General features: G+C 43.6%; 2 protein-coding genes across 8 annotated transcripts in view; both read right to left on the bottom strand.

Moving 5' to 3' along the window:
- The window catches only part of LOC122563545 (KH domain-containing RNA-binding protein QKI), a 108,914-nt gene extending 103,664 nt beyond the window's left edge, over positions 1–5,250 (bottom strand). For 3 of the 7 annotated variants that reach the window (XM_043717416.2, XM_043717414.2, XM_087976761.1), the window contains exon 1: positions 4,798–5,250. In XM_043717416.2, coding sequence (XP_043573351.1) covers positions 4,798–4,939 — 142 coding nt within the window. In that variant the 5' untranslated portion in view covers positions 4,940–5,250. The remainder of the gene's footprint in view (positions 1–4,797) is intronic. The other 4 variants (XM_043717415.2, XM_087976762.1, XM_043717412.2 and 1 more) reach the window with 3 other exon arrangements.
- Positions 5,251–13,056: 7,806 nt separating this feature from the next.
- The window catches only part of LOC122563543 (parkin coregulated gene protein homolog), a 294,523-nt gene continuing 281,615 nt past the window's right edge, over positions 13,057–25,964 (bottom strand). The window contains exon 6 of the mRNA XM_043717409.2: positions 13,057–13,622. Within this exon, the coding sequence (XP_043573344.2) occupies positions 13,462–13,622 (161 nt within the window). The 3' untranslated portion in view covers positions 13,057–13,461. The remainder of the gene's footprint in view (positions 13,623–25,964) is intronic.

The following is a 25,964-nucleotide window of genomic DNA, read 5'->3' as shown; positions in this document are numbered from 1 at the left end:
AGGTATTTTACTGCCTAATAGTTTTTTTTTCACATTGCTGCCCAGCTTTTTAAAGAATGCTTAGTAAATAGGCAAGATATACAGCAAACCCATTTAACATGAATGATTTAAACAAATAAGGCAGTGTAGGAAGAATGACTGGGGTGGACATGAAATGGAGAACCAAACATAACCAATTCTACCTTCTGTTGAAGCAGGATGACCAGCAAGTTTGCCAAAAATTAACTAACATTTGTGTAAAATTTAGAAGTTTGGAGAATTAGTGAAAAATTGCAATGGAATCAGAAAGCCATCCAAATGTTTGAGGTGCACGTTCTGAAATTTTCATTTGCTATGCAGCACTTATTTAAAGAAATTCTACCCAGGTAACTACACAGATGTGCTAGTGGTTCTAAAGGCATTAATTTATTCAAAATTTCAGGGTTAGACTGAAAGTTATACTTTTCACATTGCTGAAGTTATACTTTCAGTCACAATGACTGTGACATGGCTTTGTCTGAAGCAGTTCACAGCAAACCTTGGCATTGTTAACAATTTGTTTTAAGTTCCAAAAACCTCTCAAGACTCAAAGCTAATTAAATGGAGTTAGAATATAGGAGCCAGGTTAGCTGAAAAGAAAACTAAAGACCTATAATGTTAGGGAACATACTGAAGGTGCTGCTTAATAAAACGTCTTCCATTTAGCATTCAAAGAACAGTCTCAGATCCACATAAACAAAGAGTACAAAAAAATGCAGATTTTAGAGCAATTGCATAATTTATGAGTGCAGAAATAAGTGACTAGGCTTTTAAAACTGCACCCCACAATCACAGCATTGCAAGGACTAATTGAGTTAACTTAAAGATTAAAATTATACTTGGAGACAAGAAAAATAAAACAGGGTGTAAAACTAGAACATATGCCATCTCCATAATTTAAAGTTTTATAGTAAACTGGTCAAACTACATTTGGAGCAGTGTACATTTAAAAACAGTAGAATAGCAACATTTACACCCCAGAAGAACTTGGGAGTAACATTTGTAAGAAAAGGTCTAGGTCTTGGAGCCAACACGTTTGGGTCAAACCAGAAATTGATATAAAGATTAAATCAGAAGGTTTGAGGGCACAATGCCATTTGCAAGTAGTGAATTCTTATGGACAAGTAACCAAATAAAAAGCCTTTGAAAATGGTAACAGCGTAAATGTGTCTCTTCACACTACTGAAATGCGAGTGCGAATCCCAAGTAGGCCGATTTGCAATCAGGAACTAGAAGGGGGGGGGGGGGGGGGGGATGGAGAAGGGGGTCTCTTTTTTTTGAAAAATAGGAACCAGCAGTACTTTGACATTGATCAGCAAAACCAAACTTGACCAGCAGGAAGTTTTACTGGATTAAGAGATTTGAATTTGGCTACTGTTATGCTCTCAAATTACTAAACAGTAATTCAAAGCACGTGTTAAATTCATACAAAAGCAACAATTCAATAGTTATAGCAAGAGATAGATTACCATTTAACACAAAATTGCAATTACAGTTTTGGAAGACTGCTCTGACTCAAGTTCTGGAATGTTAGCAGATAGAATGGCACAGTATTTTAACCGAACAGCCTTAGTTGATAAATTTAATTCATTTACAATGTAAGAACGGTGTTTTAGGAAATCCATTCATCGATTTCTGAGCATCCATCAAAAGAATCAAACTTGTTTTACATGGTTTGGCGCAGCCTAGTGTCGGAACTGAAATTACATTTCCAGAGATCACACTTTCCGATGTGTCGTGTGGGCTTTAGGGGATGGGAGCAAACGAATGCGTGACCTTTTGCCTTTTACGAGAAACAATGCCGCGTGTTAAACCAAAACTCGCTATTTCCCAACATTGAGAGAAAGAAAGAAAGAAAGAGGACACAAACGTTTAGCGACAACTACAAAAAAAAAGTAGCTTTGATCACCCCAAAGTAAGGAAAAGCAGAGAGCCGGCTTCCTCTGGACAAATTCCAGACGACTACGCATGTTAAAAAGAATCCCCAAAGTTGCAAGCAAACTCTGCAGAGCAGTTCATACAAACCGTCCCGCCACCCCTCCAAACAGGGGGCTCGAAGATAACTTGGAGGGAAAGATGGGAGGGGGACAGTGAGAGAAAAAGAAAGATGGAGACAGAAAGAGATAAGAGGGGAAAAATAAAGGGAGGTGGGCGTCGGGGAAGGGAGGGAAAGGGTGGGGAAGGGGGGGGGAGGGAAAGGGTGGGGAAGGGGGGGGGAGGAAAGAGGTGGGGGGGGGGAGGAAAGAGGTGGGGGGGGGGGAGGAAAGAGGTGGGGGGGGGAGGAAAGAGGTGGGGGGGGGGAGAGGAAAGAGGTGGGGGGGGGGGAGAGGAAAGAGGTGGGGGGGGGAGAGGAAAGAGGTGGGGGGGGGAGAGAAAGAGGTGGGGGGGGGGAGGGAAAGAGGTGGGGGGGGGGGAGGGAAAGAGGTGGGGGGGGGAGAGGAAAGAGGTGGGGGGGGGGAGGGAAAGAGGTGGGGGGGGGGAGGGAAAGAGGTGGGGGGGGAGGAAAGAGGTGGGGGGGGAGGAAAGAGGTGGGGGGGGAAAAGAGAGGTGGGGGGGGGAAAAGAGAGGTGGGGGGGGAAAAGAGAGGTGGGGGGGGGGAAAGAGAGGTGGGGGGGGAAAAGAGAGGTGGGGGGGGGGAAAAGAGAGGTGGGGGGGGGGAAAAGAGAGGTGGGGGGGGGGAAAAGAGAGGTGGGGGGGGGGAAAAGAGAGGTGGGGGGGGGGAAAAGAGAGGTGGGGGGGGGGAAAAGAGAGGTGGGGGGGGGGAAAAGAGAGGTGGGGGGGGGGAAAAGAGAGGTGGGGGGGAAAAGAGAGGTGGGGGGGGGAAAAGAGAGGTGGGGGGGGGAAAAGAGAGGTGGGGGGGGGGAAAAGAGAGGTGGGGGGGGAAAAGAGAGGTGGGGGGGGAAAAGAGAGGTGGGGGGGGAAAAGAGAGGTGGGGGGGAAAAGAGAGGTGGGGGGGGAAAAGAGAGGTGGGGGGGGAAAAGAGAGGTGGGGGGGGAAAAGAGAGGTGGGGGGGGAAAAGAGAGGTGGGGGGGGAAAAGAGAGGTGGGGGGGGAAAGAGAGGTGGGGGGGGAAAAGAGAGGTGGGGGGGGAAAAGAGAGGTGGGGGGGGAAAAGAGAGGTGGGGGGGGAAAAGAGAGGTGGGGGGGAAAAGAGAGGTGGGGGGGAAAAGAGAGGTGGGGGGGAAAAGAGAGGTGGGGGGGAAAAGAGAGGTGGGGGGGAAAAGAGAGGTGGGGGGGGAAAAGAGAGGTGGGGGGGGAAAAGAGAGGTGGGGGGGGAAAAGAGAGGTGGGGGGGGAAAAGAGAGGTGGGGGGGGAAAAGAGAGGTGGGGGGGGAAAAGAGAGGTGGGGGGGGAAAAGAGAGGTGGGGGGGGAAAAGAGAGGTGGGGGGGAAAAGAGAGGTGGGGGGGGAAAAGAGAGGTGGGGGGGGAAGAGAGGGGGGGGGGGAAAGAGAGAGGGGGGGGAAAGAGAGAGGGGGGGGAAGAGAGAGGGGGGGAAAGAGAGAGGGGGGGGAAAGAGAGAGGGGGGGGAAAGAGAGAGGGGGGGGAAAGAGAAAGGGGGGGGAAAGAGAAAGGGGGGGGAAAGAGAAAGGGGGGGGAAAGAGAAAGGGGGGGGAAAGAGAAAGGGGGGGTTGGGGAGAAAGGGGGGGGGTTGGGGAGAAAGGGGGGGGGTTGGGGAGAAAGGGGCGGGTTGGGGAGAAAGGGGCGGGTTGGGGAGAAAGGGGGGGGTTGGGGAGAAAGGGGCGGGTTGGGGAGAAAGGGGGGGTTGGGGAGAAAGGGGGGGTTGGGGAGAAAGGGGGGGTTGGGGAGAAAGGGGGGGTTGGGGAGAAAGGGGGGGTTGGGGAGAAAGGGGGGGTTGGGGAGAAAGGGGGGGTTGGGGAGAAAGGGGGGGTTGGGGAGAAAGGGGGGGTTGGGGAGAAAGGGGGGGTTGGGGAGAAAGGGGGGGTTGGGGAGAAAGGGGGGGTTGGGGAGAAAGGGGGGGTTGGGGAGAAAGGGGGGGTTGGGGAGAAAGGGGGGGTTGGGGAGAAAGGGGGGGTTGGGGAGAAAGGGGGGGGGGTTGGGGAGAAAGGGGGGGGGTTGGGGAGAAAGGGGGGGGGTTGGGGAGAAAGGAGGGGGGTTGGGGAGAAAGGAGGGGGGTTGGGGAGAAAGGAGGGGGGTTGGGGAGAAAGGAGGGGGGTTGGGGGGGGAAGGTCAGTGAGAAAGGGGGAAGGTCAGTGAGAAAGGGAGGAAAGAGAAAAACCAAGAACCTTAAACTGGGTAAAAAAATAGACGAAAGGAAAAAAGTTTCAAAAATCTTCTAAAGTATACCCACAATATATATTTAAAAAATGAAGAAAGGAGAGAATAATTAAAACATTAGTAAAAACTTCAGACAAGAATTGAAACAGTAAATTATTTCTGAACAAACGTCTAAAGTGGGATCGTGTGCTTTAAAAAAAAAGGAGAGAAAGGCAGGGGAGGAGGCTTTCCCTTGCGCTCCTGGTTGGGGGGGGGGGTCCAAGCTTTGGGGCTGGGGAGAGAGAGTGCGGGCGGCGCCAGGAAGGAGCGGTCGGGCAATAATTGTTTTCAAAAAAAAAAGGGGAGGGGGAAGATTAAAACTAAACTTTAAATCCTCGCCAACTTTATCCCCCTCCTTTCTTGTTTCCCCCCCCCCCCCTCTGACGGGGTTGGTGGTGGGGTGGGGGGGGTGATTGTATTTTCCACGGAGTAGGTGGTTTTACCAGTGACCGTCCAGTGGCTGGGCCCCTGACTGACTCCTGAGGGATACTCTCCGAGCCCTCTTACCTTCATCCAGCAGCCGCTCCAAATGCGTGAATATCCCACAAAAGTTGGGCAGACTCGACATTAATTTCTTGTCGTTCATCAGCTGCATTAAATAATCGGGAGTCGGTCTCGGCTTCTCCTTCGTTTCCATTTCCCCCACCATAGTTCTTATCGGGTTTTTTTTTGTTTTGTTTTATCCTCTCCTCCTCTTTCCCCCTCCTCTCTCTCTCGTGCTTCACTCGGTAGATTTTAGATGTAGGAATATCTACTTATACACATGTAGAGATTTATCAAAAACACTTCGAGGTTTTGGTTTTTGTTCTTCGCTAGTTTGAAGTCGACCTTCCTCACACTTTCAGCTCCCGGGCGCCGTGTCTCTTTTTGTTTTTGAAAAAAATAAAAAATTTTATTTTATTTTTTTTCCCCCCCTCAGCCGCGACGGCGACACTCTCTCGGCCGCCAGCCCGCCCTTAACTACCCAGATCCACCGAGCCTGCTACCGATCCGCCTGACGTCTCCCCTTGATTGACGGTCCGCTTCCTCCAATCGCCCGCCGCAGTGCGCTCACCCTCCTCCCCCCGCCGCGGATGCCACGGTCCGTCCAATCGGAGGCCGTCTGCCGCCGTTGTGGGGGGGGGGAGGGGGCGGGAGCTGCCACCTCCCAGCAAGTTCGGTTGTGGTGGTGCGGCTGAGGCCACGCCCCCTTCCCCCTTTCTCATGCCCCACGCTCTCTCCGACGCTGCGCATGCGCCCTGCTGCTGCCTGACAAAAGCACAGAAGACAAATTATTGCCTGTAGATTGTTTTGTTTTCATTCCACTGCGCTCTCTCTCTCTCTCACACACACACACACACTCACTCTCTTTCTTTATTCCTTCCTTCCCTCCCTCTCCCCCGTTTTTCACAATCTGAAGCAGCTCACATGCGTGCATAGTTAGCAAACATTTCTATCTTTCTCCTGCAGTAGCATTTTTGAGAGACGTGCAATTTACAGCTGTTGTGCACGATAGCATTTATCATTGCAACCAGTCAGAAATTAAGTGACTGTCTTGGATTTTTGACAAAATTGATTGGTGCTTTCTGCAGTGCATGCCATAACAGGTCATTTTTGTTTCTTCCCCTCAGTGCATGCCATATATTATAAATTCTTGTCTGGATAATATACTCCTAAACCTGTGCCTAATTTTCACTGGTATTTTCTTGAGGTGGCCTTTTTACTTTTAAATGTAATTCAAAAGTGCATTTTATTCAGAGTTTCACACCACATTATTTTAATACAGACTAGACCTGTTGCAGTAAATTCAAGTCACCAATTGTTTGATTGTTTATTGTTCTAGATTTACTTGATTAATTTTGAATTGTTTCATATTGTAGCAGTCATATAGTTGAAACTTGATAATAGTAGCTTTCATCACTGGAACAAGTTATATTTTGGGCATTCAATATTTCAAAGGTATTCAAATGAAAAGCTTTTGAATGTAGAAATTGCAAAATGTCAATGTGACTGGCACGCCTGAGTCCAGGAGATTTAATGAGAAAAGCTACTTGCTTTTAAAGCTGCAACATCATGAAGTGAATCTGTATCATATCAGCTTCAAGGTCAGTGTACTTTTCCTGAGGTTCAGTATCCAAAACGGAATGTATTGCTCCAGTTGGAGTTTGACAATGTTTCTGTTTAAAAACATATTACTTTTTCATGTTTTTAATTCCCCCACGACTGACAAAGGCCAACATTTTATTGGCCAACATTGCCAAAACAAACCACAGGAGGAACAACACCTAATCTTCCATCTGGGCTCCCTACAGCCTGGAGGACTCAACATTGAGATCTCCAATTTCAAATAACCTCCCTCCCTTTCCCTTGACTCTCATCCCAGCTCCTTACACTGCTCCTTGCCACGAACCAGATTCATTCCTCCCAATGACCAACCAGGTTGTACCCTCTACCTGTCTTCACCTATCCCCACTTCATCACCCTGCCCCCGCCTCCCCCTTTGTCTGCAGCTCCCCTCACACCCACCCCCAGTCCTGAAGAAGAATTGCACCTGAAATGTTGACTTCTGCACCTCCTGATCGGCCTGGTTTGCTGTGTTCTTCCAGCCTCCCGCCTGTCTACCTTGGAATCCAGCATCTGCAGTTTTTTTTGTCTCCAACATTTTATTCAGTCAGATAATGTTGGCATTGCCAGTGGGGCCAGCATTTATATTATACATCCTTAGTTTTGCTCAATGAGTTGGTGCCGGTAAGCTGTCTCCTTGAATACAACTCAAGTGATTTTCTGGTACTCCTCAGAAGCTATTTAAGACTTAACAACGTTGTGAAACTGGTCTTAAATAAAGTTCACACCAGGTAATGCTGACAACATCTCCTTATAAAGAATGTTCAAGAACCAGATAGGTTTTGCAAGACCTGATAATTTCATGGTTTCAGCACTAATATTAGCTTTTTAATCCCTACTTTATGAATTGAATTTAAATTCTTAAGCTTCCATTGTGGATTTGAACTCATGTTTCCAGGCCTCCAGATTACTAGTCTAGTAATACAACCATTATGGTATTGTACCCCTGAGTTTATTAAATCTTTTGATCACTTTTTGTACTGTGTATTATTGTTGAAAGTCTGTGCAAATGGACATTCCTGATGAAGGGCTTTTGCCCGAAACGTCGATTTTCCTGCTCCTCGGATGCTGCCTGAACTGCTGTGCTTTTCCAGCACCACTCTAATCCAGAATCTGGTTTCCAGCATCTGCAGTCATTGTTTTTACCCTGTGCAAATGGACAACCAATTCATTCTGATATTCCACAATTCTTACTCCCTCACCATTAAGCAAGCAAAACGACTTAGCCATCTCAGATTCAAAGTCTTTTTCATTTCTCTAATATGTAACTGCCATGGGGTTCATCCTTTCTTAGTCTATCTCTATTCATGTGTTGTAAATGGCTTTGTTTTAAAACAAAATGTCATAACTCCATATATTGAGATTTTTCACAATTATCATTAGCCAGCTACCTTCATGTTGGATCTTTCCTGCATTACTGTATACAAAACCTTTAAGAGGCCTTTACAGTCTGCATACCTTGCAGTGCAGCTGCAAGTAGCAAAGTGTACCATAATTGATGGTTTTATTGTCCGTCTGTACTAGTAGGGAGGAAGCTGTTACCAAGCAATGGGAATGGGTGCAACTGCTCATATATTGATGTAGAAACAGGAGGAGGCAATTCCTACTCAAGCCTTTTTCACCATTCTTTGAGACCATGGCTAATCTGTCACCTAATTTCACATATAATACCTGCTTTATCACAGCATACATTAAGTAAGAGTTGTTGATGATGATAATAAGCCAGAATTTTCTTCTTGCCTTTTCTGCTAAAGTTGACTTCCTCAGTAACTATAGTCATGATTTTCTGCTGAGTTCAGGACAAATTTCTATGAAACCATTTTAACCAATAAGAAAATTTACCGTTCATACACTCCCTGCTGCTCACATTAAAATGTTTTCCATTTAAATTCAGCAACAAGGGTAAGTTTTTGAGTAGTGGCAGATATGGTATCAGCAATTTGTAAATAAATCCACTGCTATGCAGCAAGGGGAAATCATATTCTTGAAAATGCAAAGTGTAGTGTGAAATAACAGGGACCAATTTTATGAGGTTTTAGCACCACTTATAGAACTTGGCACTGTGCCTATGTAATTAATAAGATCAAACTCACTCACTAAAAGAAATCGCACATGATTTGGGGGAAGAGAAATGAGGCTTTGCAACAGGAATGGCTGAGTGGGCCTTCAGTCCCATGTACGACTAACCCCTTTTAAAGTGTCACCTACAGACACCAGCCAGACATTCAACTCTTCTTTCTGTATCATTGCGCCCACATTCTTTTAATTGTGATTGCAATTAATCAATCCAGTTTTTTGTACGATCACTACCATCCCTTCCTCATTCCTGGTCAACCACAGTCCTTAGGAGATTGCTGCATTTCCTGATTTTATTCTTGCCAGTTAAATGTGCTAAAGGCAAAGTTTTCTGGGCAACTTTTCAATCTGACAGTTGCTTGTTGAAAGCAAGGTCTTCTGTCATAAAACTTGACTCATTCTGCCCTCAGATCTGCCAACACAGGCAGATTTGTGACATGGGCCAGCTCAATACATTTTTACTGAATTCATAAAACTGTGAATGTAGTGTAAGCTGATGCTTTATACAAAGGTATCTTAAGACAAAGGGCTATTAGCACTTTCTCACAATGACAGTGCATGACTATTTAGTAAAATGGTGACATAAGTCTCAGTATTCAAATTTTGGAACATTCCATGCGTTAATCATGTACAATATGCTGATATGAGCATAAACGTCATAATATTAATACATGCTACAGGTGCATAAGTAGTAGACTGACCACTTGAACCTCATTTGCCTGGTTGAATGGTGATCATGCAAATGATGCTGAGACTAGTTTCATCAAATTCAAATTTCTTTATATGACAAATTTAATCACCATTTGAATGTGCCATTCAACTGTAAGAGCTTAGGTAACTGGAATTGAGATTATACAGCAGAGATAATGTACTGCATACTCTTTGAATAAAGTTCTCCTTCACATATCATTGATATTCACTGAAACCAGTATAACAGAAGAAATCTTTTGGACGTGTGATTCATTACGTGATTTTTCCTTCCTGCGCCCCGTATGCAGTGCTCCCATACCATCTGTTCCTTAGTTATTTCCTTCAGTTAAAGGCTTGATAGCAGTGTTTGTTGACAAAAACAAAAAGATGGATGCTGAGATTTTTTTTTTGTCCCTGGAAATAAAGCTTTTTGCTTTGCTACAGTGTGAAAAGTCAAAGGTCATGGTGTAACACATCATCAAGCTTGAAAAGCATAAGAGGTGAACTGCAAAGTAAAGACAAGGGCAAATTTTCTGATTTAAAATCTAAAGATGACAGGAAGAAGAGAAGACTGGTTTCCATATGTATTCTTAAACTTCAAAGATACAAGTTAACCCTTTCAAAGGGACAGCTTATTTATCTCCTCAGTCTTTCTTGAGTAAAAATTCACCATCACACCTTACAGACTGCATTGCCAAGTTACTTGTCTGATCCTGCAGCAATCTCTGGAAATTAACAGAAAATCAGCAAGTACAGTTTAGTTAGTATCAACCTCTGAGTTTGAAAAGCTTGTAGATTGTATAGTTGATGACATTATACAGCGCCAGTGACCTCCTGGATAATGCACTGGCTTTAGGAACACAAGATTTCATGGTTCAAGTTCTACCTGGGATGACTTTAGTTTCTGATTCTGTTTTGTAGGCAGTGAGGGAGTGCAATTAGCTAAATTGCTAGAACAAGCCTGAAATCATGGACCAAAAGGCCTCTTTCTGTGCTGTAGACATTTTAGGATTCTAATAAATTCAGAAACTGTAATGCATTTTTAGCATTGAAGCTGTTATGACCTATCAAAGACCTTTGGAAGAAGCCATGGTGAGGAAATTGTGGGACTGCACATCTTCATTTTCAGTCCACTTAAATTAATGGACAGAAAATCAGGAGGCACGTAAATGCATTTGAACATAATATATTCTAAGATTAGATGATTTTAGAAGAGTGTTACTACATGTCAGACCAAGATGGTGGTTCTCTGCCATTGAAAATGGAAGCTGGAAAAGGGAGACAACAATGGAGTAACATTCAACCATATAAGTGCTAGGCAATGACCATCTCGAACCCGAGAGAATCTAACCATCGTTTCTTGACATTCAATGACGTTATCGTCACTATATGCCCAAACGTCAATTCCTGGAGGTTACCATTGACCTGAAACTAAACTGGACCAGCCATATAAATACTGTGTATAAATACTGTGGCTACAAAAGGAGGTCAGAGGCTAGGAATACTGCAGTAACTCACTTTTTGACTCATTAAGGTTTGCCCACTATCTATAAAGCAGAGGTATGATGTAATATACCCCATTGGTCTGGATTGCAGCAGCTCCAAAATCATTCAAGACGCTTGACATGATCCAGGACAAAGCAGCCATCTTGATTGATGCATCTAAAAACATCCACTCCCTCTAGTAGCAACACTCCAGCAGAAATTCACAAAGCCTCCTCAGACAGCACTTTCCAAACCTGTGACCACTTTCACTTAGAATGACAAGGGCACCATCTACAAGTTCCCCTCCAAGCAACTGACCATCCTGACTTGGAAATATATCATCATTCCTTCAGTGTTGCTTCATCAGAAACCCTGGATCTGTCTCCCTAATGGCACCCTCCTGTCTCCCGACCAATGCTGCTGCTGCCTCCTGTATTATTTAATGCAAAATCTAGAGGGGACATGAGGACTAGGAGTTAAGATTCACCAGGACTCATAATGTGGAGGTTAGGATGGTACATCATTCAATTCAGAGCAGCCCAATTCCTACCCTGGTCAATTCTGGTTCATTTTGAAATTCTACAAATGTAGAATTCTCATAGTCAATTTATTTCTGCTTACTGCAACCTTAGACTACTTGACTTCAAGAAAGGGATTGACTTTCTCCTTTGTGGATGGAAGTGAGATTGGCTTTTGGCCTGTTTTTGTTTGGGTTGGTGACTTTAAGCCAATATCATCTAATTTTAAGAAAAACCCTCTGGATGCTAGAAATCTGCAATAAAAACAGAAAATGCTGGGCAGACAGTACTTTCGGAGAGAGAAACAAGAGTCAACATTTCAGGTGGGTGTCCTGTGGTCAGAATTTGAAGCAGACTGAAACATCCACCCTGTTTTTCTCTCTCCACGGATGCTGACTGTCCTACTGATTCTTTCATGTATTCCCTGTTGTTATTTCAGAGTTCCAGCATCTGCAGGATAAATACAGGTTGCTGTGTTGTTGATAATTAGCATTCCCAAAAGGTTGCTTTGATTTCAATTAACCCAGTGGCACTGGCATGGGAGATCACACAAGGTATGTTGTCAAGTAGAGATTAATTCATAGCTCCTTCCTGTGGGAGAGAAGTATAGCAAGGTGCCGTAAAGTTATATAAATTATTATCTCTACTCTCCCCTCAGAATACAAACTCATCATTTGGTGTAGTCTGTTGGAGTTCCTCCACAATGGACTCACTTCTTAATCAGTTCCAGATGAAGCTTTTTGACAGTGAGGATACATAGCATCACTTATGCAAACTTTGTACTGTTACACCTGAAAAAGCACTCCAAGCAGCACAGATTCCCTTTAAGCCTACAAAGCATTTACTTGATAAATTGCACTTTTCCTTGCTTGCCTGTTTGATTGTCCATATGTCTAACTGATGAAGGGCTTATGCTCGAAACATTGACTTTTATGTTCCTCGGATGCTGCCTGACCAGCTGTGCTTTTTCAGTACCACACTTTTGGACTTTGATCTCCAGCATCTGCAGTCCTCACTTTCTCCTCTGTGGGTTTTGCAATAGAAGGTGGAAATCTATTGTCAATCCACAGACCAAATCTCCCAAATATCAACACTGCAGCTGCTTATTTTATTTAAATAATGCACTCAGAAGCAACTGGCTAAAGAAATCAGCCAATTTGGAAAGTTAATCTCCCCCCACTTTTTGAATAAGCTGAGCACAGTTCTCTGGATAAAAACTTGGAAGAACTGTGCATGGTGTAAATCAGAAACAGAAACAGAAATTGCTGGAGAAGCTTACATCTGGCAGCATCTGTGGAGAGAAATTAAAGTTAATATTTCAAGTCGAGTGAGGGTTTATTTCAAATTAATATTTCAATTCCTCAGAATTCTTGCAGTTCTCTGGATGCTTTCTATTAAAAGTACCACTCTGTGCTTTGGTGTGGCCCTTCAGTGCAACTGGCAGATTAATTCTAATCATTAATCTGGTATTTTCTGAAATGTTTGCTGGTTGTGATCCCCAGTGAGCCTTGAATCATGGACATTGTTATTCCATTATCGCTGTCAATAATATGCTGATCTTATAGATAGTCCTTCTTTAATATCATCTTCTCCTGGGTGTCCTACGCCTTTGGTAGCCTAAGTGTTTGACCCATTACATGAAAGTGTTGTAGCAGCCATGATAGTAACAAAAGTGGCTTTGTTGGGTTTGATAATGAATTAATCCCATCAATAGCAGTTCTGAGCCTATAAGTATGCAGCTACTTTAAATGATTGGACACTTGGTCACTTTTGTGGGTGGGTATTAAACCTACTGTTATGGGTATGTAAATCTTCACCCACAAGGACTAGCATGTGCATAGTGTAACCATTTAATTACTGTATCTGATTAGAACCCTGGGAACATTAATAGCTGGAAAGTCAGCCTCACATATCTTGCATCTTGAAGGTAGGGTGGGAAATATCAACTTTTAAATGGATAATCAATATTTTTATTGCAGAATCAATTCAACATTTGTAGGCAATATTGTTCCTTGTATACAGGGTCATGTTATTCACAACTTTTCACTTGTTATATGAGTTATTTAATAAAAGTCATTCATTGTCAAGATAATATGAGGGTTTGGTATAGTTAAAGGCGAGGCATAAAATCAATTTAATGTTAAATAGAGATGCAGTGTTAAACCAATTCAAACTTTTTTTTCTACTATTGATATTGTTTCAAATATAATTCTAATTCTTAGAAATACAATTGTTTGGAAGGACAACAGTGTGAATTTTCAAATCTTCATCGTTTGTTCTTTTCCAGAGATGTTGTTGTCTAGTTTAGTAAGCATGACTCGTATGTGGGGATCATGTATTTTATGTTAATGAATGCGTCTTCCCCTCCAAAGCGCTCGAATACCTCCAGAGTTTCATTTATAAGGTCCCCAATATTTTCTCGTTTCTGCTGACTGTAGATGATGCCGTCTCCAGAATTTACTGTGGAATGAAAAGGAAGGGACAATGAGTTCAGGGATTAACAGAATGTATCACATATCATTATATTCCCTGCTCAAGAAATGCTCTGCTTAGTGTTTCTGTGAAAAATCTACAGAAATAAATTCTTGCAGTAAAGCTAGACTGTGGACACAGAATTCTGTCCTGGGCCAGGGTAGGCATCTGGATAAATTTTGGAGAGGGAAGGGTGGATGGCCAGAAAAATGGCCCCCTTTAGTTCTATTATGGAAAAGAGTGTGATTCCTTGAGGCAGGATGGGGAGGTGTCCTTCTGCTCGTATTACCTCCCACTCTGAGAAGCCATGATAGAGGGAATTCATCGGGTTCCCTGCAAAACTCTGTCCAGTGTGTTTTCAGGAAACTGCAGCAAATGGATAAGGTGAATAGCCAAGGTCTTTTCCCCAGAGTAGGGGAGTCCAAAACGAGAGGGCACAGGGTTAGGGTGAGAGGTGAAAGATTTAAAAGGCACTTAAGGGACAACGTTTCACACAGAGGGTGGTGCGTTTACAGAATGTGCTGCCAGGGGAGGTCATAGAGATGTACAGTACGGAAACAGACCCTTCGGACCAGCTCATCTATGCCGTCTAGATATCCGAAAATAATCTAGTCCCATTTGCCAGCATCTCTCTAAATCCTTTGTAGTCATATAACTATCCAGAAACCTTTTGAATGCTGTAATTGTACCAACTTCCATCACTTCCTCTGGCAGCTCATTCCATACATGCACCACTGTCTGTGTGTAACAGTTGCCCCTTATGTCCCTTTTATAACTTTATCCTCTCACCCTAAACTTATGCTCCCTAGTTTTAGACAAACCTACCCCAGGGAAAAATACCTTGTCTATTTATCATATCCATGCCCCTCATGATTTTATAAACTTCTATGAGGACACCCCTCAGCCTCTGGTGCTCCAGGGAAAACAGCCCCAGCCTATTCAGCCTCTCCCTTTTGCTCAAACCCTCTAACCCTGGCAACATCCTTGTAAATCATTTCTGAATCTTTTCAAGTTTCACAACATCCTTCCGATAGGAAGGAGACCAGAATTGCATTCAATATTCCAAAAGTGGCCTAACCAATATCCTTTACAACTGCAACATGACCTCATAATTCCTATGCTCAATGTTCTGACCATTAAAGGAATGCAAACCAAATGCTTCTTCACTATCTTATCTCCCTAAGACTCCACTTTCAAGGAAATATGAACCTGCACTCCAAGGTCTTTTCCTTCAGCAACACTCCCCAGGACCTTACTATTAAGCATATAAGTCTTGCCCTGAATTGCCTTTCCAAATTGCAGCACCTCACATTTATCTAAATTAAACTCCATCTGCCACTCCTCAGCGCATTGGCCCATCTGATCAAGATCCCATTGTAATGTGAGGTAACCCTCTTCGCTGTCCATACACCTCCAATTTTGGTGTCATCTGCAAGTTAACTAACTATATCTCCTTTGTTCACATCCAAATCATTTACATAAATAACGAAAAGCAGCAGACTTCACACTAATCCTTGTGGCACACCACTGGTCACAGGCTTCCAGTCTGAAAAGCAAACCATCACCACCACCCTCTGTCTTCTACCTTTGAGCCAGTTCTGTGTCCAAATGGCTAGTTCTTCTTGTATTCTATGTGATCTAACCTTGCTAACCAGTCTCCCACGGGGAACCTTGTCAAATACCGTACTGAAGTGCATACAGATCACATCAATCTTCTTTGTTATTTCTTCTAAAACTCAATCAAGTTTGTGAGACATGACTTTCCATGCACAGAGCCATGTTGACTATTCCTAATCAGTCCTTGCCTTTCCAAATACATGTAAATGCTGCTCCTAAGGATTCCATCCAACAACTTGCCCACCACCGTTTTCAAACTCATGGGTCTATAGTTCCCTGGCTTGTCCTTACCACCCTTCTTAAATAGTGACACCATGTTAGCCAACATCCAGTCTTCCGGCACCTCACCTGTGACTATTGATGCTACAAATATCTCAGCCAGGCGTCCAGCAATTACTACTCTAGCTTCCCACAGAGTTCTTGGGTGCATCTGATCAGGTCCTGAGGAGTTATCCACTTTTACGCATTTTAAGACATCCAGAACCTCCTCCTCTTTAATATGGAGGTTTTTCAAGATATGTATTTATTTATCACTATTTCCCCACGTTCTATATTTTTTTACATCCTTCCCCACAGTAAACATTGATGCAAAATACACATTTAGTATCTTCCCCATCTCCTGCGGCTCCACATAGATTGCAGATTTTTAAGAGGCTCTATTCACTCCCTAGTTACCCTTTTGTCCTTAATGTATTTATAAAATCCCTTTGGATTCTCCTTAAGCCTATCTCAATCCCCTTTTTGCCCTCCTGATTTCCTTCTTAAGTATACTCCTATTGCCTTTATACTCTTCTAAGGATTCACTCGATCTCTGCTGTCTATATCTGACATATGCTTTCTTCATTTTCTTGACCAAAGCCTCAATTTCTCGAGTCATCTGGCATTCCCTACACCTTCCAACCCTGCCTTTCACCCTAACAGGGACATACTGTCTCTGGACTCTCATGATCTCATTTTTGAAGGCTTCCCATTTTACCTGCGAACATCCGTCCCCAATGAACTTTTGAAAGTTCTGCCTAATACCATCAAAATTGGCCTTCCTCCAATTTAAAGATTAAACTTTTTGATCTGGTTCATCCTGTTCCATTTCTATTTTAAAACTATTGGAATTATGGTCGCTGGTTCCAAAGTGCTTCCCCCACTGACACCTCAGTAGGTACATCCACATACTGACTCAGAAAACTTTCTTGTACACACTTAACAACTTCCTCTCCATCTAAACCCTTAACACTTTAGCAGTCCTAGACTATGTTTGGAAAGGTATAATTCTCTACCATAACTACCCTATTATTCTTACAGATAACTGAAATCTCTTTCCAAATTTGTTTCTCTATTTCCCGCTGACTACTGGGGGGTCTATAGTATAATCACAAAAAGGTAATAATCCCTTTCTTATTTCTCAGTTCCTCCCAAATAACTTCTCTGGGCATATTCCCAGGAATAGTTGAAAGTGTGGTGCTGGAAAAGCACAGCTGGTAAGGCAGCATCCAAGGAGCAGGAGAATCTACATTTCAGCCATAAGTCCTTCATCTTGATGAAGGGCTTACACCAGAAACATCGATTCTCCTGCTCCTTGGATGCTGCCTGACCTGCTGTGCTTTTCCAGCACCACACTCTTGACTCTGATCTCCTGCATCTGTAGTCCTCACTTTCTCTCCTATATTCTCAGGAAGATCCTCCCATTCCCTGCCACTGCCCCTCCTATCTTGCCCCCTCTTTATATTCTTCCTACAGCATTTGTAAATTGTAACATTAAGCTGGTGGAGGCTGGTACAATTACAACACTCAAAAGGTATCAAGATGGTTATATGAATAGGAAAGGTGTAGAGGGATATGGACCAAATGCTGGCAAATGAGACTAGATTAATTTAGGATATCTGGTCAGCATGGACAAGTTGGACTGAAGGGTTTGTTTCCGTGCTATACAACTCTATGACTCTAAGTGAAATCTGAGGGAAGACCACAAAATTGATGACCTTCAACTTTATAAACAGAAACTGCCGTCCAACATATTTGAAACAAAAATTACCAGTACTTTGCCCTTTGGCACTGGAAGAGCTCTAATGTTCCATAGGTCAAACTACAGCCGATCCTCTGGGGGCCATAGATGTTTCACTGTTAATAGCTGATGTGTGTGAGTGTCTATAAAAGAATGTGAGAGTGTGAGGTAGGAGCAGAGTGCATCTGTTAGATGAGTAGTACAGAATGGGGTTGCTGTCTCGTGTGGGAAAGCATGCTTGGAGGACAGTTGACAGCGTAAAAGGCATATTAAAACAACCTTTCCATGCAGTTCTTCCATATGATTAGTATCTTGTACCGTTACCACTTCTATGCTGGGGGATGGTCTCCCACTGTTATTTGAAATGGGTCCCTTAAATCAAAACAAGTTTGAGAACCACTGTTATAGACCATTTACAGTTACGTGAATGGAGCAGAAGTGATCAATGTGCTCAGGTGCAGTCATCTTAACAATGCGCACGTCTGTACCCCCACAACATGGGATAAAGTTCAAGACTCTGAAGATCATCAGACACAAGGTTTACTCTGCCACATTTTTGCCAGCAGACAACATCATTGCCATGTAATCCAGATTTGCGTTGGTGAATCTCTACTAATGTTATACCATATATAAGAAGTAGTAGGGGAGTTGGTTAGCTCAATTGGCTGGACAGCTAGTTTGCAATGCAGACTGACACCGACAGTGCAAGTTTGATTCCTGCATTGGCTCCTGTTATCAAGAGAACCCTCCTTCTTGACCTCTCCCATCACCTGAGGCATGGTGATCCTTAGTTTAAACCACCAATCATGTCTCTCTAATGAGAGAGAAGTTCTATGATCCAGGAGGAATACAGTGATTTTACTTGTACATAAGACATATTGTGGGCATAGCTGTGTAACCGTTATGCTACTGAACTAGTAATTGGTGGGTTTGGAGTAAAAGTCCAGAAAATGCCTGTTCAAATCCCATCGAAGCATTTTGAGAATTTGATTTTTGTTTAAAAAGTTAAAAGCAGGTATTGGTAAAAGTGAATCGGTCATCAAGCTTTGAGTGTCCTTTTGGAACAAATCCCGCCATCTAGTCTTGCTCATATGTGACGACCTGTTTCATACCACTGTGGTTGTCTCTTAACGACCCCCCACAGTGGTCTGGTAAGCCGTTCAATTGTAGCAGTTTCTATTCAGCTGGTCAGTGAGATGACACAGCGTTAACTTTGCAGGATGACTAAGAAAGCCAGTGGTGACCATGTTCCAGAATGAATGAAAACATTAACATGTCGCCTAGCAGCTTGAATATATTTGTCTCCATAATCACGTGGATTTAGAATTTTAATTGGGTGTTGCTCATCATTGTGATTACTCTCAATCCTTAATCCTTCTAACTAGTTTAAATGCACAGTAATTGCCCTGCCTACTCTTTTTGCAGAGCCAATAGCATCTGTTGAGTAAGATAATTTCATCTGTAAAACTGCCCATGCCTCAAAGTTTGGTTTATTCTAGCCTGGGTGCTGCTAACTAGATCTCTGCTTCTGGTTAGGAGCATCAGCGGAGATGATGGTGCCATGCTGATATCACTGGAAGCCTAGGTTATTGCACTGGGGTCAACAGCTAGTGAAATTTCAATTCAATTAACATAACTGGAATATAAAACTTGCCTCAGTAATGGTGATCATTTTGTTGACTAATGTCCTGTGGCTGTCTATCCCAGAACCATGGTAATGTACTTGAATCTCAACTGTCCTCTGAAATGGCCCTAGCAATTCATGAGTGGCTCTAAATTGGCAAGAGCTGGCTTTCACATTTCATGAAAGAAAAGAAAATATCATACCGGTTGTTGGGGCTGGACCAAATGGAATTAGCATAAGAAAGATTCTTACAAACAGTGCGCTATTGTTAGCGACAGCGCTGGTTTCCATGTATTTTTATTAGTTGCCTAACATCCACACCATTGCACAAAGGACAGAATATTAATTGCCCATGTAGCAAGTGACGAAAGTTATGTACTGTGTTTGTCAGAAATATTTTAATTGCTTTTCACTCGCACAAACCTGGTGCCACTTGTGACCAATCTTCTTCTTAATTACAGTGTTTGTGGATGTAGTTGTAATTTCTTTCACTGTTTTCTACCCTGCTAATTTTTATTATGTCCTTTTGACATCATAACTCTGACTGTCAATCTAGACATTACAATATGCGGAATTAGTTTAAAATTCATATTGTAGCTAGGACAAAATCTATATTTCAATTACCGCAGTGGCAAGAATTCACAGCTTCAAAAATTAACAGTAATAAAAGTAGTATTAATTCAATTTGATGTAGTTTAGTAAAGGGCAAAATTGTAAACCAAATATAACATACCCATCATATTCAGTCTTAATATTGACTTAAGCAGTCAATTTTTACCTTGTTTGTTTCTGTGTACAAACACACATCACTGCTGAACTTCATACTGTAAAACAAATGCTCTCAGTTGTACCTTTTAAACACTGGCTTATGTTTGATTACAACTGTGAAATGGCAATTCCTCGAAACATAATAAGATTCCTTAATCTCTTGAAACAAATCGAACTTCATTCTATTCATAAGAGGCAAAACTGGTGTGTCAATGTTGAAATCCCTGAGACAAAAATAATTACCAGAGACTCATCAACTTTATCATGAAACAAGTCAATTCCTCTGTTAAAACCAATGACTGAAGTCAAAGAAACATTTTTAAATTTGGTTTCCATTTTTGTTTGCCACAGGTTTTGCATTGATGTACAGAACCTTGACACATCCATTCAATTTGGCACTAGCTGCAAAAATGCATGTAAACTTATGCTATTTTAATCATCACATGTGGGATATAAACATGACATTAAAACCAAGAAACAGATGTAGGGCATTTGTCGCAATAAATTTAATTTCTTATTCATTGAATGCACTACAAAAAAAAGAAGCAAGGTCTACATTTTTACTTTCAATGTCTCCCTCTCCTCTCCTGATGGTACTGATACTTGCTGAAAACATAGTTCCAGGATTACTTATTACTGAGAACAACACCACCAATTCCATTTTGGTCTCCTCTACACTGGGGAGACACAGTACAGACTGGAGGACAGCTTTGTGGAGCAACTGTCTTCTATGTGCAAAAATGACCCCGAGCTTCGAGTTTCCTGCCACTTCAACACACCAGCCTTTTCCCTATCCAATATCTCTTTCTCAGGCTTGCTGCTGTGCTCCAGTGAAGCTCAGTACAAGCTGGAAGAGCAGCACCTCATTTTCCGTGTGGAAACCCTGCAGCCTTCAGGGCTGAAGGTCAAGTTCCATAATTTTAGGACCTGCCCACTCTCTTCTAAGTTCTTTACCAACCTTCACACCCCAGGCTTTGTTATGACATGAGTTGCTTCCAGCACCGCCAACTCAGGTTCACTTATTTATGGTCCCAATTATCACCTTTAGTCTCTCCCTGACATATCACCATCCATCCCTTTGTCTGCATAACTGCAGTACTCTTTCTCTGGGCTCCATCTCTGTCAACATATTCACTCCTCCTCTCCCCCTTCAGCTCATATCTAACCTTTTTCATGATGCAGTTAGTTCTAAAGAAGGATCATTGGAACTCGAAACATTTACCCTGCCTTCTCTCCGCAAATGCTGCCAGATTGCTGAGTTTCTCCAGCAATCTCTGATTTCTGTTACAGCAAAATCCAATCTTGATCTCCCTCAGCAAAAATAGACACTGGGTAACAATCAAAACAGGAAACATTTGATGACCGTTGTGACATAGCCAATAGTGCCCAAAATGCTATTGCAACTGAACTGAGACATTGCACCAGACATCCAGCCATTTTGAGCTGGACTGTCTAATATTCGAGGTAAAAACAATGACTGCAGATGCTGGAAACCAGATTCTGGATTAGAGTTGTGCTGGAAAAGCACAGCAGTTCTGGCAGCATCCGAGGAGCAGGAAAATCGATGTTTCGGGCAAAAGCCCTTCATACTCGATCAAATTGTGCCTCTTATCTACCAGGCTGAGGTGGCATCATTTTCAAATGGGGAATCTCCTCCATGATATTCTCAGGGGGTACAAATTGTTTTTAAGTATCTATCCCGAGCTTGCCATTTGAAGCATTAAACCACAGGTATTTAAATGACAGGGGGCAGAAATATTGGCACTATAATGCAACGTTAGCTTACTGCACATGAGCCAACAGCAACATAATTACTGAATGGCAAACATGAACTGCAAGTTGTCATCATCATCATCATCCTCACTGGTGGACCCTCGCGCACAAGAATGACTTTCTTCCACTCACAGGGTGAGTCCGTAGGTGGCTGTACAGACTGATGTAGCTACTGCAGGCTCTGTTACACTTGGGGCAGAAGGTGGTTGTGAGAAGGGGGTGAGTGGAGTGTTGGTGTGGCAGTGCACTCCTTGCTCTGTTTTTGCCTGGCTTCCTCTTTATCCCAACAGCAAGTCTCGAGGTGCTCGATGCCTTCACGGATGCTCCTCCTCCACTTTGGCCCAGTGATTCCCAGGTGAGACGTGGAATGCCGTACTTCGCAATGAGGCCTTAAGAGTAACCCTGAAGCACTTCCTCTCTCTACCTGGGACTTGCCCACTGTTTTGGAGCTGGGAATGGAGCACCTGCTTGGGGAGTCCCGTGTCGGTCACGTGGACGACGTGCCCAGCCCATCACAGCCGATCAAGGGGGATGTTGACCCGGTTGAGGTCGCTGGTATTGGTTTGCTGTCTTCCCAGCGGATTTCTGGGATCTCGCGGAGGCACTATTGGTGGTACTGCTCCAGCACTTGAGGTGTCTGCTATAAACAGTCCATGTCTCAGAGCCATATCGGAGGGTTGGGAACCACCACAACTCTGTATATCACAAGCTTGATGTTGGATCTAATATTGTTATCCTTGAACACCCATTCCTCAGGCGGCCGAAGGCTATGCTAGCACATTGGAGGCTGTGCTGGTTCTCTTCATCAATAGCTGTTTTGGCTGACAGGACATTCCTGAAGTACTGGAAGTGGTCAACATTCTCTAAGGCCTCCCCTTGGACCTTGATGATCAGGGGAGCTGCTCCATAATGCTGTGCCAGGTTATTGGATGTTTATCATGGTGGATGCTCAGGGAGAGACTTCGTAAGCCTCTGTCAAGGTGCTGACAATGGCCTGGAGCATATCCTCTGAGATTGCACATACACAAGCATCATCCACATACTGCAGCTCAATGACACTGGTTGAGGTGACTTTGGGTTAAGTTTGATGGAAATTGAATAATTTCCCGTTGGTTCTGGACGTTAGCCCCACTCCAACTGGGAGCTTGTTGGCAGTGAGGTGAAGCATTGCAGCGAGGTAGATTGGGAACAGTGTTGGGGCAATGACACAGCCCTGTTTGATACTGGTCTGAATGGGTAATGGGTCAGTGGTGAAGCCATTTAGCATTACCACGATTTTCATGTCATGGTGGAGCAGGCGAAGGATGGGGATAAACTTCATGATGTAGCCAAAGCACAGAAGGACATTCCATAACACTTCCTGGTTGACTGTGTCAAAGGTCTTTGTAGGCTATGTGCAGGGGTAGGTTCTTTTCTCTGTATTTCTCCTGCAGCGCTCCCACATTGAAAATCTATCTGTTATGCCCCTCCATGTCCAAAAGCGATGCTGTGATTCCAGGAGGAATTCCTCAGCCACAGGGAGGAGATGGTGGAGGAGGACCTTGGCAATGACTTTTCCAATGGTCAACAGAGGGAGGTTCACCTGTAGTTTGGACAGTTGGGTTTGTTCCCTTTATTGAAAATGCTCATGACTGTGGCTGTCCCAGGACCCTCTCCTCCTTCTAGATGTGGCAGACAAGGGCATGTAACTGCAGCAGCAACTCTGTCACTCTGCACTTCAATGCCTAAGTGCAAATACCGTCTGCTGCAACAGCCTTGATGGTCTTAAGCTGGCTAACGACTTTCTCTACTTTGTGGGGCTGAGTGTTACTGAGCCCGTGGTGTGTGGCGTGCTGTGGGATCAAGGACGCTTGGATCGATGACAGAGCCATGCTTGAGGAGGTCTCTGAAGCCCCCCCCCATCCCCCTGCACTGTTTGATGGTTGCTTTGTCATTGATAAGGGCCACTCTGTCCTTGGCCAGAAGTGGGATGGGGTCTTGGATGTTTGATACATAAGTGGTCTTGATAGCCCAGAAGAAACCCTGCATGTCACGGTTTTTGGCCAATCAGTGAGCCTCCAGTGCTTTCTCCAGCCACCACCGGTTCTTTATGTCACGGGTTTTGTGGTTGGAGCCCGGCCTTCAGTTGCCTGTAGGCCTGCCATTTCTCTTTCGACTGCAGTTGTTGCCTTATACTCAGAAATGACATGCGCTTCCAGCTTATCAGCTCTTGGATCACCTGATCATTCTCATCAAAGCAGTCTTGGTGTTTCCTTGTTAAGTGACTGACTGTGTTTTTGCGGGCATTGATGATGGCAGTCTTGAGGGCAGACCAATGGCTGTTGGGATCCTGCGACTCGGTGTTGCCAAGGGTCACTAGGTTTATGAAGAGGAGTTAATTGTATGAGGCTATTTTTTTCTGACTCCTTGAGTGCCCCAGTGTTGAACTCCTGGTGGCACTGCTTCTGTTATTCCCACTGCAGCAGGGCTACGTTGACCCTGGCTCAGATCAGGTGATGGTCAATCCAGCAGTCATTGACTCCTGTTATGGTGTGGGTAATTTTCGATGCCTTTCGATGCCTTTCCGATCTCTCGCTCTGATGATGACATAATCAAGGAGGTGCCAGTGTTTGGAGCATGGGTGCTGCCACATTGTTTTGTGTTTGTCCCCTTGGAGGAACAGTGTGTTGTTGATGAGGAGTTTGTGTTTATGGCATTTGGTCAAAAGAAGGGTGCTGTTGGAGTTTTGCTTCCCTACTCAGTCTTTCCCAATTAATCTGCACTTTTGGCCATCTCTGGCATTGAAGTCACCAAGACTTCCACTGAATGTTTAAAATACACATCTCTCACACACACTTTCATACGCACAAAGATTAAATACCCACAAAGGGAGAAAAAATGCAATTCCACTGGAATTCTCCATTATCAGAGTCAGGTACTTCTTGAAACACTTCTTCCTCTTTTCTGATGTGAGGCAAGTCTTCTTGCTGACTTGTCCAGATGAAACAACACAGGCACACTGTGCCTTGCTGTCTCTTGATGCAATGCTTCATTCATTTTTTAGGCAGGAGTTTCCCATGTACCCAACTATTCGTCATTCAATTATCAGTATCTTCCAAAATCCCGTGTTTTAAACATACAAAGCAGGTTCTTTCTCTTCCCAACAAAATTGCTGTTGTTGCCTTCAGTTTCAGGAGGAGGACAACTTCTTCAAGGTAGACATCCTTGGCAGCACGGTTAAAGCCAACTAGGAGAAAGCGAGGACTGCAGTTGCTGGAGATCAGAGTCGAGAGTGTGGTGCTAGAAAAGCACAGCAGGTTAGGCAACAGGTGAATTGACATTTCGGGCAAAAGCCCTTAATCAGGAATTCCCAATGGAAATTGGAACAACTGGAGAGAGTACTTTGCCCACATTTAAGGTAAACCTGCTTATTTCCTTCTCTGTGTTGTTGAATTACAGCTGGTTTGATGATCTTTCAGATGGTCTTCCTGACTCAAACCAGTTTCTGCTATCATGTTTAAAGCATGTAATGCTTGGCTGACTTGGTCAAGTATCTTGCTATAAATCCACTGTTCTTTTCCAAGCTGTGTGTTTGGCTGGTAAAAATGGAATGCCATGTTATGACTTTTCACACCCTGTGAGTTTGGAACACCCAAGATTTTTGTGTTTGCGATGAGAAGCCATCATAATACAATGGAAAATTGATTAGATTGACTTCATATTTGTCCATCGCCCACTGGATTTCAAAGACATGATGAGGCAGAAAGTCAAATCAGTTGGTATTTCATAGTCCTATTTGTTGACAGTCCAGCCATAAGAAATGGATGTGAATTTGACAAATGGCTGTGGCTTCCACATTAAACTAAGCATTTGTTTTCAGTTTCAGGACCGTCTGGAGCTAAAGAATATGCCAAAGCCCCCTTAAAAGGTTTTTTTGTCCATTTTTAAAAATACAGCAGTCAATTCTGATCTCCCTGCTATAGGAAATATGTTGTGAAACTTGAAAAATGCCAGAAATGATTTACAAGGATGTTGCCAGGATTGGAGGGTTTGAGCTATAGGGGTAGACTGAATAGGTTGGGGCTATTTTCCCTGGAGCATCAGAGGCTGAGGGGTGATCTTTAGAAGTTTATAAAATCATGAGGGGCATGGTGAATAACAAAGATCTTTTCCCCAGGGTAGGGGAGTTCCAACCTAAAGGGCACAATTTAAGGTGAAAGGGAAAAGATTTAAAAAGGACCCAAGGAGCAACTTTTTCATGCAAAGGGTGGTGCGTGCATGGAACAAACTGTCAAAAGTCGTGGAGGCTGGTACAATAGCAACATTTAAAGAGCATCTGGATGGGTATATGAATAGGAAGGGTTTAGAGGGATATGGGCCAAATGTTGGCAAATGGGACTAGATTAAGTTTGAATGTCTGGTCGGCATGGACAAGTTGGACTGAAGGGTCTGTTTCTGTGCTGTACACCTCTTTTGGTCTCCTTCGTATCAGAAGGTTGTTGTGATAGGAAGGAGACCTAAAAGGGACCCAAGGAGCAACTTTTTCATGCAGAGGGTGGTGCGTGCATGG

The sequence above is a fragment of the Chiloscyllium plagiosum genome, unplaced genomic scaffold, assembly GCF_037043375.1.
Source record: "Chiloscyllium plagiosum isolate Xiang-an unplaced genomic scaffold, Cpla_swu_hap1 HiC_scaffold_30, whole genome shotgun sequence".
In the NCBI taxonomy this organism is placed as follows: domain Eukaryota; kingdom Metazoa; phylum Chordata; class Chondrichthyes; order Orectolobiformes; family Hemiscylliidae; genus Chiloscyllium; species Chiloscyllium plagiosum.
Note: the sequence above shows the minus strand (reverse complement) of the source record. Positions and strands in the feature narration are given on the sequence as shown.